The 16,798-nt window shown below is 60.8% G+C and overlaps 1 protein-coding gene across 3 annotated transcripts in view; it reads left to right on the top strand.

Moving 5' to 3' along the window:
- Positions 1-14,479, top strand: part of CABIN1 (calcineurin binding protein 1) — a 154,341-nt gene extending 139,862 nt beyond the window's left edge. For all 3 annotated transcript variants that reach the window (XM_049619133.1, XM_049619132.1, XM_049619131.1), the window contains exons 31-37: positions 783-879; positions 1,776-2,450; positions 4,162-4,236; positions 6,881-7,163; positions 12,374-12,538; positions 13,601-13,827; positions 13,936-14,479. In XM_049619133.1, coding sequence (XP_049475090.1) covers positions 783-879; positions 1,776-2,450; positions 4,162-4,236; positions 6,881-7,163; positions 12,374-12,538; positions 13,601-13,827; positions 13,936-14,079 — 1,666 coding nt within the window. In that variant the 3' untranslated portion in view covers positions 14,080-14,479. The remainder of the gene's footprint in view (positions 1-782; positions 880-1,775; positions 2,451-4,161; positions 4,237-6,880; positions 7,164-12,373; positions 12,539-13,600; positions 13,828-13,935) is intronic.
- Positions 14,480-16,798: the final 2,319 nt, after the last annotated feature.

The following is a 16,798-nucleotide window of genomic DNA, read 5'->3' as shown; positions in this document are numbered from 1 at the left end:
CACACAGGCTGGAGCCCCTCATCCGCCCAGGGCATTTCTCCACTGGTTGTGGAGCCTAGACCCACCCTTTTTTTCAGGAGCCTCTCTGTCCTGGTATCTAGACAGCACCCTGCCCTGTGGACCCTGGGGTGAACACAGGCTGTGGACTAGCTACCCTTTCCTTCCTCCTGCTTCCCTTCAGCTTGGGGCTTTCAGGGTGCTGTCAGGTTGTGGGGAAGACAGGTGTCCAAATGATAGCCAGGGTCCCCCAGGTGAAGGCCAGTAATAACAGGCCAGGCAACAGGGGGACCTGGGCTGCAGAGGTAACCAGGGATCCCTTTGCCAGAAAGGGTGGGACAGATAGGACTGAGGGACATCTGCTTCAGCTGCAGTTGCAGGGGTTGTGGGGGATCCCTGAAGATGTGGTCTGGCCCAACTGGGCCAGCAGCTGCCCATGCCTGCACCACCTCACCTTCTCTCATCTCATTCACTCCAGAAGCTGGGGTGGGGCCCTCAGCTGGGGCCTGGAGCACACTGGACACAGTCTTTGCGGAGAGAAACCAGAGGCCCCCAGCCCTAACTTGGCCTGGCCCTGCCCCCACCCCCATGAGGGCCCAGGACAGTCTGTGTCTGTTGTACAGGGAGGAGGCTCAGGGCAGGCTTCCGGGGAGTGGACCTAGGCAGGAGGGAGGCTGAGGGACCAGCAGGTGTTCTTGGGGGCACGAAAGGGCATGGGCCGCCATCTAGTGCCATGTGGCTCTGAGGCTCTGCCATCTTCTCTGGCCACCCCCACGTGCCTGCAGGAAGTATCTGCGAGATGCCGACCGCCAGGTCCTGGCGCAGCGGGCCTTCATCCTCACTGTGAAGGTGCTGGAGGACACCCTGAGCGAGCTTGCAGAGGTATGCCCATGGCCCCTGTCCCTCCACTTACCCGCCATTAGGAAGGTCCCTGTGTCCCCACCTGTGAAGTAGAGACCTTGCCTCTCTGGGTGGGAAAGGTCAGCACAGTGAGGGATTGGCAGACATTTAGCGAGGCGCTGACCCGCTTGGCAAATGTGGACTTGTGGTTACGGAAGACGATAGCGACATTCCCTGAGGCTGCAACCTGAGCAGTGTACCCCACCCGGCAGATTGAACTCGGGGTCACAGCAGCTGTGATATTGAAGCAGGTGGTGGGCTCGTGGTGGGCTGGGCACACCTGGTCCCTTTTCACCCTCCAAGGCAAGCATAGCTCTCACCCCCTCTCTAGCTGAGCACCCTGAGGCCTAGGAGGTTAGGTCACCAGCCTAGCAGCCTAGGGCCACTGGGACCTGAGCCAGGGCAGTGCTGCTGCAGTGTCCCCTGCCCAGCAGGACTGGCTGGGCCATCGTGCGGTAGCTCGGGGCGGCACCCACCTCTGAGACTCCACCCTGACTACTGTGCATTAGGGGCGAGTGGGAGCCCAGATCAGGAGTATTTAGCTCTGCAGCAAGCACATTTGGTGGCCCCTGGTGGATCACCTCCCCATAAGACACCCAGGACTTCCCTGAGGCCCACGTTCAAGGAAGGCCAGCCCAGCCCAGGCCAGGCCTATTCTTCTGGAGTGGTACCACCGACAGTGCCCCATTAGTCCCTCTCAAGGCTGGAGGAGCAGAGCGGGGAAGGACTTCCTCTGGCAGGTGTTTAGGCCCAGCCTGGGCCAGCTAACAGACGGGGAGAGCCAGGGTGGCCTGGGGTGGGCACACCTGACACCCAGGGGTGTCTTGTTCTGGTAGAAGCCCCAAAGACACAGTCTTTCACCTTTGGTTTTCTCGTAGGGGTCAGAACGCCCAGGGCCCAAGGCCTGTGGCCTCCCTGGAGGCAGGATGACCACCGACGTTCCCCACAAGGCCAGTCCCGAGGACAGTCAAGAGGCCCTCCCCCACTCCAAGAAGCCCCCTCTGGCTGATGGCTCAGGGCCAGCAGGCGAGCCAGGGGGCAAAGTGGGCCCCCTCAACCACCGGCCCGTGGCCATGGAGGCAGGAGACAGTGCAGACCAGTCTGGGGAGCGAAAAGACAGGGAGAGCCCCCGGGCAGGGCCTACCGAGCCCATGGACACGGGTGAGGCCACCACTCGCTGCTCAGACTCCGAACGGGCGCCGCCCCCGCAGCCAGGCCGACCCCCCAGGGACCGGGGCCCCGAGAGCCGGCCCACTGAGCTGTCTCTGGAGGAGCTGAGCATCAGTGCCCGCCAGCAGCCCAGCCCGCTCACACCAGCCCAGCCAGCCCCAGCCACCGCCCCTGCTGCCACCACTGGGGCCAGAGTGGGCAGTCACCCCGAGGAGCCACCCACACGGCCCAGCAGAAAGAGGAAGCTCCTAGAGGACACAGAGTCGGGCAAGACGCTCCTGCTGGACGCCTACCGAGTGTGGCAGCAGGGCCAGAAGGGCATGGCCTACGACCTGGGCCGCATCGAGAGGATCATGTCTGAGACCTACATGCTCATCAAGCAGGTGGGTGGCCACGGGCCAGGCCTGGTGGTTCTCACGGAAGGTCCTTCCCGGCTGGTCCGGGAGTGTGAGGGCCCTTCGGGGTGTTTGTTAGGTGTCATTCCCACCCCACCTGTGCTGTTCATTTCCCTACATTTGAGGTTTTCTACCATGAGCAGGCCATAGATTTAGAGTCCGAAAAACAAGAAGCAGGTCCGGCCATCATGTTGCACGCTTTAAGTACGGGGTGATTTTATCAACTGTATTCAAAAAAGCTGGGGAAAATATACAAAAAGGAAAGAAAAGGAAAAACGGTGAGCTTGGAAAAACTCTATTTTCAACTGTAAAGGAAACAAAACCTTATCAAATCCGACACAGGGAGAAGAGACCCCTGACAACCCCCCCCCCCCCCCGCCCCCACACACACACAGTGCCAGTCTCTGGGGCACTTCCTCAGAGACCTTCGTGGCTGTCCTCTGAAGGTGACGTGGTACCCTGACTGAGTATGTGAGGAGGCTCGGCCACCCTTCTTACTTTGCTTTCCTTTTTTTTTTTTTTTTTTTTTTTTTTCTTTTATGCATTAGACATATAGCTATTTCTTTATTTAAAATGACTTCCAAAGGGCGCCTGAGTGGCTCAGTCAGTTGAGCGTCCGACTTCAGCTCAGGTCATAATCTCACGGTTCATGAGTTCGAGCCCTGCATCAGGCTCTGGGCTGACAGCTCAGAGCCTGGAGCCCGCTTCAGATTCTGTGTCTCCCTCTGTCTGCCCCTCCACTGCTTGCACTCTGTCTCTCACACTGTATCAAAAATAAATAAACGTTAAAAAAAAATTTTTTTTTAATGCCTTCCAGGGGCACCTCAGTGGCTCAGTGGGTTAAGTGTCTGACTTCAGCTCAGGTCATGATCTCAAGGTTTGTGAGTTCGAGCCCTGCATCAGGCTTTCTGCTGTCAGCACAGAGCCCACTTTGGATCCTCTGTCTCCCTCTCTCTCTCTGCCCCTTCCCTGCTCACTCGCTGTCTCTCTCAAAAAATGGATTTCCACAGGAAGAGACCCGGAACTGCAATGGCTGCTTCAGTCTGGTTGCCTGTCCTGATAAGCGATTTCTTCCCAGATTGTGTCTGTTTACAGTGACGCTTTTGAGAGCGCCTGTTTTATCACCCCCTCACTGGCATCCAGGATTAACCTTTCTTTGTTTCTGTTGCTGAAACATTAGGAAGAACCCAGCTCAGCACTCCCTGCTTGTCAGGGCGGGCCATTCCCCACCCTACCTGCCCCGGCCTGGGTGCTCCTGACACTCCAGCCCTTCTCCCTCCTTCCCTGCCCATTGGTCCACCACGACGGCCCCCTGTGCCTCCCTAGCCTCCTTCTCATCCCCCTGCACCTTGGGCTGTTGGTCTCTGGGTCATTTAGACCTTGCCCTCCCCCCGGACCTCAGACTCTGAAAGGCCCTGCATCGTGCTCGCTTGTGGACAGGCTCTGGCTCAGATTCTGCCAGCCTCAGCCCCTGAGGACTCAATAACCTGGTTCCAGACATGAACTTGACAGGACCAGCCCGGCCCACAGCAGTGGCCCTGGAGGATGGACCCGGGAGATAGATGTGTGCTCCTGCCATGCTCCAGCAGGACTGGAGTGTCAGGGGATCTTCAGAGGAGCTGGTCCTCATACTCCAGGGGCTGGGAGAAGGCCAGCCACCATGGCCTGGCCCTTTGACTTGGAGCATCTCCTTGCTTAGGTGGACGAGGAGGCTGCACTGGAGCAGGCTGTGAAGTTCTGTCAGGTCCACCTTGGGGCTGCCGCCCAGAGACAGGTAAGCAGACCCAGCCTGTGCCGGCCTCCCTACACGAGGCAGGCCCCATGCCAAGGCCCCCGGCTGTGGGCCCGAGAAGCAGTACACCTCAGGAGGGACTGTTTCTGGGCTGAACATGGGCCGAGGGGAGATGGACAGGAGGCCTGTGAGCCTCCGGCTCACAGGAAGCCCCTGACCACCAGCCCAGGTGGGGCAGCATTGTGTGGCAGGTAGGGCCTTGGCAGGCCCAGACCCCAGCTCCGAGTGTGTGACCTCAGCGGTCCCCTCACCTCAGCTGCCTTTTCTGTAAATGGGGAAGATGGTCCTTACCTAGCTGACCCCTGGAAAGGTGACTTCATTTGGGATGAGGGTGGAGGAAGTGATGTGGGGCTGGGATAGGAATGGGTTAGGAGCAGAGCAGATGGGGGTCCTGGGGTTTATTCAGCAAGGGAGGGGGCAGGTTGGTGCCAGGTGTGGGAAAGACGCCCTGCTGTTGAGTGGGGAGGCTGGGTTGGTGCAGAGGCCCGGTGAGCAACAGGTGGGTCCAAGATGGCAGAAGATGGGCCAGCGTGACCTGGTGACAGGAAGGAGGGGTGAGGGAGTATATTTTCCCCTCGGAGCGGGGTCCAAGCAGGAGCCCTGGGTGTAGGTGCCCCCAAAGCCTTTGGTCTGGGGCTCAGAGGCCACAGATTTTGAGGAGGAGGGGGTGAGGGAGAAGGGTCTCCTTGGGAGAGACCTAGCTCAAGAGAAAGCCCACAGGGGGAGTCTGGCTGGCAGAGAAAGAGGGGGGCTAAGGCTGGGGGGCACTGCAGTGCTCCTGCTCAACAGTACCAGAGGGGCATCTTCCTGCACCACATGTGGTCATTTCTGCAGGAGTGACCCCTGGGCCTGGGTCATTGGGTCAAAGGGCAGGTACTTGCCATTTGAATAGGTGTGGCCTCTTGTCCCCCCAGGGGTGGCCCAACTGCCCCTTCCCCAGCAGCACAAGTGAGCAGACCTTGCCCTCCCATCCTTGCCCACACGCAGCCCTCTCTTGGCATTTCCCCCAGGGAAGTACATCACAGGGAGTCCCAAGGCAGGAGTTCAGGGCAGTGGGCATCCATCTATAGGTCACCTAGCGGCAGGCTTGTAGATGCTGTCAGTGTCCAGAGCTTCCTCTCAGTGAAATGGGGCAGCATGCTACCCTTCCTGCCTGGACTCTTGGTCTGAGGAAGTCCAGAAACTCAGTCTTGACCAGGCAGTCTGTGGGCCACACACGTGGGCCTGTTCCCCCAGCTGAGGGCCAGAATCCCGGGGGAGACACGCCCCAGGTTCTACCACCCCATTATTGCCAAAGCAGCCAGGATTCACATCATAGCCGCTGTGGTTTCTGTGGCTTGCGTGGCCCTAACCGCAGCCTCTGCTACATGAAACAGGAGTAACTGCCCAGGGCCCCAGTGCAGGGCCTGAGCCCAGGGGTCCCCTCCTGCCTCCTCTGCTGACCCAGATGAGGTCAGGTATGCAGTGACCACTCCAGACAAAGTGGCTGTTTCTGATGCAGTCTTTAAGGCCCTTAAAATGATAGAACCCCCCCCAGAAAACCTCCAAACGCCTGCCTTCCCTGTCTTGTGGCAAAAGGAGATCCTGAGCTAGCAGGAGCCAAGGGCAGGGAAGGGTCCTTTAGATGAGGAGATTGAGGACCAGCACCCAACTGGGGCCTGGGCGCCTCTGGCCAGTGCTGGGGAGGGGGCAGCCCGAGCCCTGAGCCTGCTGCCTCCGCCCCTTGCCCCAGGATCCATTTGGCTAGAGGCCAGTCCCAGTTGCCATGGCAGCCTAGCGCACACCTGGAGAGTGCTCTGGACATAATTAGAGGCTCAGTGCTGTCACCGTGGCTGGGGCTGGCTCCTGCAAGGACAGACACAGCACATCTTCCTGTCCTCTCCCCACCTTCCACCCGCCCCCCGACTGGAGGTTCAGCTTCAACCCAACACATATCACACAGCAGAATCACAGGGGCTGTCCTGTGCTCCTTGAAACTAGGGACAGGACGTTTCAAGCAGAACAAATGTCAAAAGAAGCAGAGTTATGGCGGGGAGCCAGCTGACCCCCAGCACCATGGTGCCCCCAGCAGGTGTGAGACCACATTTGCAGCCCTGGTGTGGCCTGAGGCTAGGGGTCTAGGGCCGGGAGGATGGCTCACACCCGCAGCACACCCTCAGTGAGCTTCAGCTTTCACACTGTTCTGGGAGCGGAGGCTTTGGGTGCAAAGTAGAAGGGCCCTGGTGGCAGAGAGAACTGTGTGGAAGAAGATGGAGAGGCCCCAGCGGGCCCTGCTCCCCTGAGAACGGAAGGCCTAGGTGAGAGCTTCTGGGGTGGCCAAAGCTGGACTATCCGGCACTGCCTCTTTGGGGCTGCGGTCTTGAACTCAGGGAGCTGACTCTTGGTGTCACCCCAGCTCCCTAGGGATGGCCCCACATGAGGCTCAATGACCCCTGCCTGGGGTCATGTCTTCCCAGGGTGGCACCCAGGAATTGGAGGGTGAGGTCTGGTGGAGGCCCTGGCCAGCCCCAGGGTCTCCGTTGAGTCCCTACCAGCAGGGCCGGACGTCTTCCCAGGGAGGTGCTGTGGGTCCCCAGGGTTAGGAGGTGGGGTGCCCACCATCCTCACCTCCTCTTTGTCGTCACAGGCCGCAGGGGACACACCCACCACCCCAAAGCACCCCAAGGACAGCCGAGAAAACTTCTTCCCTGGGGCTGGGGCTCCCACGGCTCCTGACCCTGTGCCCGCTGACACTCTCCAGCGGCCCGGTGACACTCACAACAAGCCTCGCCCGGTGCCAGCTGCCACCACGGCTATCATCCCCTGCCCTCCCTCAGCATCGGCCTCCAGTCCAGACCCGTCCAAGGACCCTGGGCACCCCCGGCCACACAGGGCAGAGGCCACCCCCAGCATGACTTCCCTGGGCCCAGGTAAGTCCCAGCCCATCTCCTAGGCAGCAAGGCCAGAGCTGGGCCCAGGCCCCTGCTACCAGCCAGCAACAAGTCCTGCTCCTTGCATGGAGAGTGTGGGTGGGGGAGGGGAGGCGGCCAGGGTGACCTCCAGCCTGGTGATCCTTGGGAAGCACATCTTGGGGGCCCTGGAGGGCAGGGGGCATGACCTGATGGAGTGCCCACCACTTTCTTGACCTTCCTCCCATCCAAAAAGGGACGTGATGATGGCAGTCCCCCATAGGGGTGTGTGGCTAGGAGAGAGGGAGCCAGCACTAATAGTGATATGTTTACATGTAAACTTGATGAATAGATAGATAGGGATTCAGGAGAGGGGAGGGGTCTTGATCTTGGCTTATCAGAGATCTCACAGGCCTTTGAGCTGTCCCTGAGCACATCTGTGGTGGGGAGCATTCCTGCATAGGCCCCCTAGGGTAAGACAGATGGAAGCAGCCAGCAAGGAGCGGGATAAAGCTCAGGGGTGGGCTTGTGAATTACAAAGGACAGAGGGCTCTGTCAGCCAGAGTCCTGGTTCCTTCTAAAACCCAGGATGCCCTTAGGAATGACAGCCTACTGGCAGGGGCAGCTGACAGACCAGCTTTCCAGGGAGGGGGCACTGAGGTGGCATCTCAAAGGTCAGCAGGCAAGGTGTCAGGCCTTCCCCTCACCCCGGCTCCTGGGACCAGCCTGCACCCTTGCTGAGGCCCTGCAGGGGCCTTTACTCTTGCAGGCTTATCAGTCTTCCCAGTCACAGTTCCATGCAGCCCTTCGGCCATTCAGCCTTGGCTGTGTCACTTCCTAGCCATTTAAAATTTTTTTTTTTTCAACGTTTATTTATTTTTTTTGGGACAGAGAGAGACAGAGCATGAACGGGGGAGGGGCAGAGAGAGAGGGAGACACAGAATCGGAAACAGGCTCCAGGCTCCGAGCCATCAGCCCAGAGCCTGACGCGGGGCTCGAACTCACGGACCGCGAGATCGTGACCTGGCTGAAGTCGGACGCTTAACCGACTGCGCCACCCAGGCGCCCCTCTAGCCATTTTAATATCAGACCTGAGGGCTCCTGCCGTGGCTGGTCTGCCTGCGTGGGGACTGAGGGTGGCAGCCCTCCCTCCTTTCACTCTTTCCTACAGTTCTGGCATTAGGCGCTGATGTTTTCACCTGATGCTCATCCCCAGTTTGCTTTGAGAATCATGGAAGTGTAGGGACCATTTGCCCAGTCGGTTACAATTACCCTGGTTGTGGCCTCGTGAGACGAGGAATCACTTCCCTTAAGTCAGCTCCTGCAACCATTTGTTGTGAGGGGAGCCTCCGAAGGCTGCAGGACCAGAGCAGTTGAAGGATTGTGAGTGGTGGTTCTACCACCAGGTGACCTTGGCTGTCCCTGCTCCCCTCTGTGTACCTTGTTGTGTCTCAGTTTCCAGCACACGGTGTGTCAGATGGAGGTGATACAGGTTTAGCACAGTGCTTGGCAGACAGCAAGCACAGCCCCGGGGTGGATTGTGGTGATTTCAAAGGGCAGCGACAGTGAGAGTCCATAGCCCAAGGAAATCACTCCCTCCCATGAAGTCGTGGCTCCCCCGACCTTAGGCTGTCTTACCCTCCACCTGACTCTTGCCTCCATGGTGTTGTAGCTTCTGAGGATCAGAGCTGTCAGCTGGTCGTCTGAATTCTCTCACGTTGCTGGCACATCTCAGGTTCTCACCAGCTGTTGGCTGGAGGCCTCAGTTCCTCCACCGTGGGCCTCTCCGTAGGCTGCTGAGTGTCCCTACGTCATGGCTGCTGGCGTCCCCCAGAGTCTAGGTCTAAAAGAGCGAGACCACTCAAAGGAAGCCTCAGTGTGCTGCGTAACCTAATCTGGAAGTGAGTGACCATCACTGGTGTTGGCCATACACAACTGGGTGTTAGGTGGGAAGGTTCCTTGGGGTCTAACAGGAGGCAGGGTCATCAGGGCCCTGGGAGCCTGGCTGCCTTCCTTCCGTCTCCTGCTCACCGCACCCCAGTCCCAAGCAGGCTCCAAACTATGGTTTGCACCTTTTTCCCCTGTGTTGGATCAACGGAAGAGTGTATGTTTCCCGATGTGTTTTCTTCATCCCGGAGTATTGATCCTCTTTTATTTTCCTCCCCAAAACTAAATAGCCTTTTGCTAGAATGGAACTCTTACATGACATCGGGGGTGGGGACGGCCCTGGGCTGAGAATATGTACTGCGTGGACCTGGCAGTGGAGTAGCCTCCTGACGGGCCAGGTGCTCAGCACATTCCCAAACCAGCCCTCTGCACTTGCACACCTGCCATGTGGAGTGACCTGCCGGCCTCTTGGGGCTGCCTCAGGATGTGCGAGCAGGTGGTGTTTGGCCGGTTGTGTTTGGGGGGGTGGTGTCCCTGATGATCCCCAGAATCCCCTGGAGTGGTGTCAGGGCCGTGCTGGGATGGGCACATCGCCCCAGAGCCCATCTCCCACAACCCCCAGAACAGGGAAAGCACCAGGAAAGAGCCATCCAGCAGGGTGACTGAGTGACCTGGCAGTGTGACCAGCATCTGCCTCTCCTGGTGACCAGCAGGCAGCCTGGAACCAGGCATAGGTTTGGATGGACAGGAAGGGTAGGCCTGCCCTGCAAAGGCACCCAGGAACTAGAGGGTGTACAGGGTGGTACCGAAGCCAGAGACGGCTACACGGGAGGTTGCAAGCCACCTAGGAGAGCAGGCTTGAGGACGGATCCTCTCAGGACATGTCCCCAAGGTGCGAGAGCACGGGGAAGGCAGCCTCCCCAAGGTGGACAGCCCCGCCCTGTACCCCCCACTCCCATGGTGCCCCTCACACAGGCCTCTGGCTCCAGCCAGGGGAAGGCGGCCGGCAGTGGCTGGGAGTGTCCAGTCCTGACTTGTTCCACCTGCTGCGGCCTGCGGATGGGCAGGAGTGGTCTCAAGCTTCTCTGGTCACTAGCTGAGCCTCACCCAACTACCCAGGCCATGCTGACCAGGGCCACCGGCCTCATGTGGTGGATCCATTCCCTTGCGGAGCTCAGGGTTGTTCGTGGACATCCAAGAAGCTTAGTCGTGTGTCTCCCACAGAGGGGGCCTGGCCCTGCCTCTTGCTGCCCGCCCCCCACCTCCTTGCTGAGCACGTGCTATCTCTTTGTTCGTTGGATATTTGCCCACTACAGGCCAGGACCTGGTTTGGTGCTAGAATAGTGCCTGGTCTACAGGTAAGTGAGGGTCCTTCTTGCTGAGGGGCCAGGCCTTCAGGAGCAGGGAAGTACATCAGGGAGGAAGAGTGGAGAGGGCACTGCAGGCCATGGGACCAGCCTGGTACAGAAAGCACCTGCCTGAGCAGGGCGCCCCAGCCAATGGGCTTAGCTGTAATGCCAGCCTCATGCCATCCCGAGAAGCCAGGAAAAGTCTGAGCCAGGGCTGGTGCTTCCAGGACACTGGTCCTTAGGGACCCAGTGCCCAGACCATGAGTCTGCCCCAGAGAGCGGGGAGAGTAGCCCGATAGCAAAGGACTCCAGCCTGGCCATATGTTTCCCACAGGCAGGGATCCTGAGACCAAGGAGGCCAGGGGGACCCAGATGGTCCTTCTCTTAAGGCTGGGCCCCCAGGCCAATCCCCTCCCCCTCAGGCTCACCTGCAGCCCTCCTCACAGGGCCTCCAGGGTGGTGGTGGGGAGGGGAGGGGGCTGCCTGGCCTACAGAGCACTACCCTACGTGCTTAACACTCTCTGCTAGATGCCCCTGCCCGAGTGTCCCTTCACCTCATGGTGGCCCACCCAGAGGAAAGGCCTGGAACGGGTGGACAGTCCCCTGGGATAGGAGAGAGCCAGCCTGACACCTGACCCCTCTGAGGGCAGCCCCAGGCCCTCCCTGCACCCTGCTTCCCCTGTGCTGCTCCTGTCCTGTAGATACCGATCAGCAAGGAAGCCAGCAGCCCTCCCAGCCGACCTAAGCAGCCGCTTTAGGCTCCTCGCCCAGGCCCTCAGGGAACAGCCCCATGAGAAGAGGTCGGACACGGGCAGACAGGCAGAGCACTAGACCAGACACCCACCAAGTCTGCTTCATGAGTGCGTGCCCAGCCACAGCGAACCAAGTCCTGCACCAGCGGTGTGGGATTCCGGCTGCTGTCCCTGCTCCCCAGGTCCAGGGGGAAGTAGGAGGAGCCTTCCGAGGTGCTCACCCCTGCCTGCCATGGTGAAGGGGCTAGACACTGGGACAAAGAAGCTGTGACCATGCCGGCCAGGCTGTGAGACCTGAGGAAGGGCGAGAGTGGCTCATGGCTTAGGTAGCCAGGGAATGCTCTGTCCTCTGGGAGCTGGAAGCCAACAGTGGGGAGGCCACGGCTGCTCAGTGGCCCAATCTTTGTCCCTGTCCCAGGAGCTGTCACTCCTGCCTTGTCAAGGCTGGGGTGGGGGCGGGGGTGGGGCTTTACCTGTTGGCGAAGGGGAAGGAAGGGCTCAGTGGGAAAGTGGGAGAGTAGAAGGGTTGCGGGGTGATGGCCATCTAGGCCCAAATAAAAAGGAAGAGGGGATTGAGGGGAGGAAGGGAGCATGAGGAGGCAGGATGCGGGGGAGGAGCTGCAGGGCACTGGAGGCAGGGCCTGGGGGGCTGGGAGCTGGTGGCCCGATGCTGACTAACAGCCTGGCTGGCGGCCATAGGCTCAGCCTATACCCCTCAGGCCCATCAGGCCTTGGCTCAAGGGAGGCCAGTTCCCGGCCCCTGCCTCATGCCAGGGAAGGTGTGGCCTGGCGGAAGGGCATGGTGCCAGCACACCGCTCTGTCCGCTTTGGTCTTAGCTGGTTGGTTTGGTTTTGGGTCCTGACCATGTTTCTGAGCACCACTCCAATAAGCTAGTGGGAAGAGCCCATGAGCCCACCCTTTAAAGTCCTGTGATAGTGTTTGATTGAGGGGGCTGGGGCCTCACGGTCCCCCGTGTTGCCCCTACCGTGTCAGGCACACAGTGGTCCCGGGTGGTGGGCCAGCCACACCAGCGTCCACGGGGGGCTGAGCGGTTTCCTGCCAGTACCAGCCCGGCCCTACCCATGCAGTTGTTCTAGAGAAGCCCCTGCCGGTCCCCCGGTGGGGGTGGCGAGCTGCCTCGGCACGGGTCCCCTGCCAGGTGTCCCGGGGTGCAGGAGGGAGGGGCCCTGTCTTGCAGGCTGGGTGAGGGTTGTAACCTGCAGCCCTCCTGTGTCCCCACAGAGGGAGAAGAGCTGGCCGGAGGGGCAGAGGGCACGGGCTTCACGCCCCAGGAGCCACTGCACGGTGAGCAGATGAAGGCTGTTCCTGACAGCCCCTCGGCAGAGCCGCACTGCTGGCCCCCAGAGGCTGTGCCCCGGACAGGCGCCGAGCCCACCTGCAGCCAGGGTAAGACGAGCTGGGAGCAGCCAGGGTGGGCCTCACCTGGAAGGGTGGAGGGCGTCACAGGGTGACCAACTGGCAGAGCAGGGCCCGGGGAGGACCCAGTCATGCTAAAGCACAGCGGAGAGGCAGCTGGGCAGGGAGGCCCAGAGTGGAGATCCCCTCGTTCTACCTCTGGCTCCACAGAGACTAGCGAGGGCGGGTGGCCAGCCCAAGCTGAGGCCGCTGAGTCCCAGAGAGGAGGCCCCCAGACAGGGCCAAGAGAGGGGTTGGCATGTGGGGGGAGGAGTGTGGGGCAGACAGAGGGGTGGCCAGCCTGGCCAGACAGTTGTCCATGTCCTAGTCATCCCTGTGGATAGAGCCCTTTCCCAACCAGCCAGCCCCCTGGGGACTCCTCAGGGTCGGGGATCTCACTGACCCTGCTCAGGACTGTAAGGCCTGGTACCAGCCAGAGGGAGCCAAGCATGGGCTTTTAAAGCCATGGGACCTTGGAGGAATGTGGAGACCAGCCAGGCCGACCCGGCGGCCCCTAGCTCTTGCAGCTTCACGGAGACTGCCAGCCCCGGAACTGCTGCCTCCAGCCTCCTGGGAGATGCAGCCCCGGAGCGGGAGTGGAAGTGAAAAAGTGAATGCCCTGGCGCTAGCTGAGTGACTGGCGACGGGCCCCAGTATCCTCCCTGTGGTGTGGACACCAGTAGGACAAGCATCCTAGGATTGTTGCAGGGATGCGGCCGTCAATGTGTGCACGGCGTCTGGCGGGCCTGCTCCAGGGGCTTGCCTGTATCCCAGGCCCTGGACTCCCAGAGTGCACTGTGCTCCTTGGGCGGGGGCGGGGGGAGTCCCAGTCCCCAGACCTGGGCAGTCGCGGAGGCAGACACAGGAGGCCTGGAGCCTGCCAGCCAGCACAGACCAGAAGGCCAAGAGAAAGCACCCTTGGCCTGACGCAGCAGGAGGAGGCGTTCTGGGTGCCTCTGTTTTCCAGAAGGGAAACTGAGGCCCAAGCCAAGGAGGGGCAGGCAGGCCCAGGAGACTGTGAACAAGGCTCAGCTCCCACTGTCCACCCCACAGTCACCAGCTCCAAGGTGCCCAGTGGTGCAAGTGCCCAGTCACCCGAGGGCCCCCCCAACAAGGCAGAGCCCGGCCGGGCCAAGTCGCGCCTCCTCCCCAGCATGCCAAAGCTGGTCATCCCCTCGGCTGCCACCAAGTTCCCCCCTGAGATCACCGTCACGCCGCCCACCCCGACCCTGCTCTCGCCCAAAGGCAGCATCTCGGAGGAGACCAAGCAGAAGCTGAAGGTGACCACGGGTGCCGAGTGGGGGGCATGGGCGGGACGTGGGCTATAGGGGGACCTGGGGCCAGGCCTGGGCCACCCCTGACCAGTGCCCTGCCCGCTCTGTGTGCAGTCGGCCATCCTATCTGCCCAGTCGGCCGCCAACGTGAGGAAGGAGAGCCTGTGCCAGCCGGCCCTGGAGGTCCTGGAGACGTCAAGCCAGGAGTCCTCGCTGGAGAGTGAGACGGACGAGGATGATGACTACATGGACATCTAAAGCGTGGGGCCGTCCCCCCCGCCTGGCCCAAGCCCCTCAGCCATACGGGGCCCAGGCAGAGCACCATTCCCCACACAGACCCCAGTCCACCCAGCCTCCCTCCCTTGCGGTATCCTCCCCTCCCGCCTGGGCTGTGGTCTGTCCCCACCACATGGGCTCCCGGAAGAGGCCGAGCTTGGCCACGTGAAGACAGCCGCAGTTCGCACAGCGGGGCTAGCAACCTTTTCTATGAGATGTTGACTTTGTATAACCGTGTCCACACCCAGCCTAGGTGGCCGTGTCCACACCTTGATGCCCGGATGAGCCGGGCTTTGCCTGTGTCATAGTGGAGGGGTCATTTAGGATTGGGCTCGCCCCACTCCCTTTTTCTGGTTTCTTTTCTAATAAAGATGGAACAGTTGTCTTTGCCTCTTTGTTCAACCCGGGGGGGCTTGCTGTCCAGGGTTTCTGGGCCCTTCTCCCCATAGATCAGGGCCCAGCCTTTGGGCATCCCAGGAGCAGGCAGGGGCTGGGCAGGCAGTGAGTCAGTGTGGAGAAGTGAGCACAGGCCAAGTAGGGCAGACTATGTGGGACTGGAGTCGGGCGTGGAAGGGGCCTCAAGAGCATCCCCGAAGAGCTCAGAGTCGGGGGGTGCCCCTCTGGAATATGGGCAGGGGTGGGTGGAGGAGGCTGCAGGGAGCAGGTGGTGCCAGGCCTCGCCGAGAAACTGTCTTGTGATGGGCGCCCAATGCAGAGGCCCCTGAGAGGCAAGGTCAGTGTCAGGAAGCGGGAGGTGGGGCTGGCAGGGAAGGTACTTACACCCCAGCACACTTGCCTTCCAATGAACTGGCCATGCAGTTGTGGGGCTCAGTGCAACATGTAACTGGGGCTCCTGTTCAAAAATTAATTTTCTAAAGGTGACAGCAGAGCATTATGCAAGCCCGCGATGCTGGCTCTGCTCTTTCAAGGCTCTGAGTACGTCTGTTTTGGGGAGGCACAAGTTGCAGGGGCCACAACCTGCCCTTTACACTGTCAAATCCCTCAGTGCCTTGGAGACCCAGCTGTCACCCCCCCACAGCTGTGGGCTCGCCCTGCCCCCAGGGGTCTCCCTGAAAAGCTGTCCAGGGTGGAGATGGGGACGCTCCTTGCTGCCCTGTGCCCCTCATGGGCTGGGCACTGCCAGGGTCCCCAGCCCAAGGCTGGCAGAGCCATCATGGGGACACAGCAGCACAGCAGCCTTGGGGAGGTCCTCACCAAAACGTCCCTAAATCCAGGTTCTTTGCCAGGCGAGGGCAGGGCAGGGGTAGCGGTTACTCAGTTGATGCCCCTCTCCCCAAATTCCTACCTTCTCTTCTTCTCAGACCGGAGTGCCCAGAAAGAGTTCTGGGAATAAGGCAGCAGTCTCCCAGGGCTTCCTGGCTCTCAGACCCCCAAGGACACCTGGGACCCATCCTGGAATCATTCCTATCCTCTTCCTTTCCCTGACGTGCCACAAGGAGCACCCTCGCCCCAGGGCCTGGGATGAGCCCCAGCACTAGCCATCAGCACCCACCTAGAGAGGTGCCGTGAGCTCCCAGCAACCAAGTTGGGAGATGTAGCTCCTGACCACCCCAACTGGCTTCCCTGATGCCTATAGGAGCCCCCTTTCCAGAGAAACTGCAGGCCAGATGAGAAGGGGGCGGGGGTGCCCAGGGAAGGGAGGCTGGCCAGACCGCAGGAGCTGAGGAGGGTCGCTGGATGGCCCTAAGCTCATAGCCCCCACCAGCTTCAGTTCCCTTCTAATGGGGATGTATCCCCTTTGGACAGACACCTTTAGAAGCTGCCTCTGGGGAGACAACCATCTGTCGGTCTGGACACCCAGCCCAGGTGGCAGGGTCCAAGTGAGTCCCAGGCTTGGGACGGGAGGGGGATCTCCAGGAAGCTGCCTGGGGCCTAGCCCAGCACTGCAGCCTCTCCCAGTGATCCCACCTATCCACACCAGGACCTCAGTTTCCTTCCTTGCACAGTGAGAAGGGAGAACAATGAAAAGATAATGCAAATTCTCTGAGTGACTGCCAGGGGTGGGCGGGGTTGGGTGGCTCTTCTCCCAGTCTCCCTGCCCTGTTTGGAGCCCTGTTTCATAGGCCAGCCCCACTCCAGGGATTCCAGACCAGGGGGTTCTGGTCTCAGCCTCTAACCCCACTGTTAACCTGGCCAGGCTCCCTCCCACAGCCTTCGCCCCCTCCCTCAGAAAGGGATCCCCTCCTCCCCTCCCTCCTTCAGTACCCACACAAGCCAGTGATCAGCAGGAAGTTACTTGATCCCTCTTCCTGCCAGGCTTGGGGGAGGAATTGGGACTACCTGCTCCAGGCGGGGAAGCTGAGGCCGGGAGCTGGGAGATCTGGGGCTGAGGGCCCCCAGGGCACTGGAATCCAGAGATTCTAAGGACCACCTGGCCTAACCCACCGGGCCAAGTCCCATCCCCAGCGGAGCCCCACCCTGGCCGCCCGCCCGGGGCTTGACCTGGGGTGGGATCCGGTGGTCTAAGTTGGGTTGTGGCCTCTGGACATCCAGATCCCCGAGTGCCAGAGAGGTCCAATAGCTGGAGGCTCGGACCCCCTCCCCCGCGTCCTGGGCTGGTGGGCCAGGAATGTGCTAACAGCGCAGGTTGGGCCCTACCGGCCCACGAGGGCACCTGTGGACTTTGAGAGGGGAACCGGGTGGGGTGGGGTGGGGCGGGGCAGGACGGGACGGGACGGGG

The sequence above is a fragment of the Panthera uncia genome (genome assembly GCF_023721935.1).
Source record: "Panthera uncia isolate 11264 chromosome D3 unlocalized genomic scaffold, Puncia_PCG_1.0 HiC_scaffold_8, whole genome shotgun sequence".
Taxonomy (NCBI): domain Eukaryota; kingdom Metazoa; phylum Chordata; class Mammalia; order Carnivora; family Felidae; genus Panthera; species Panthera uncia.
Note: the sequence above shows the minus strand (reverse complement) of the source record. Positions and strands in the feature narration are given on the sequence as shown.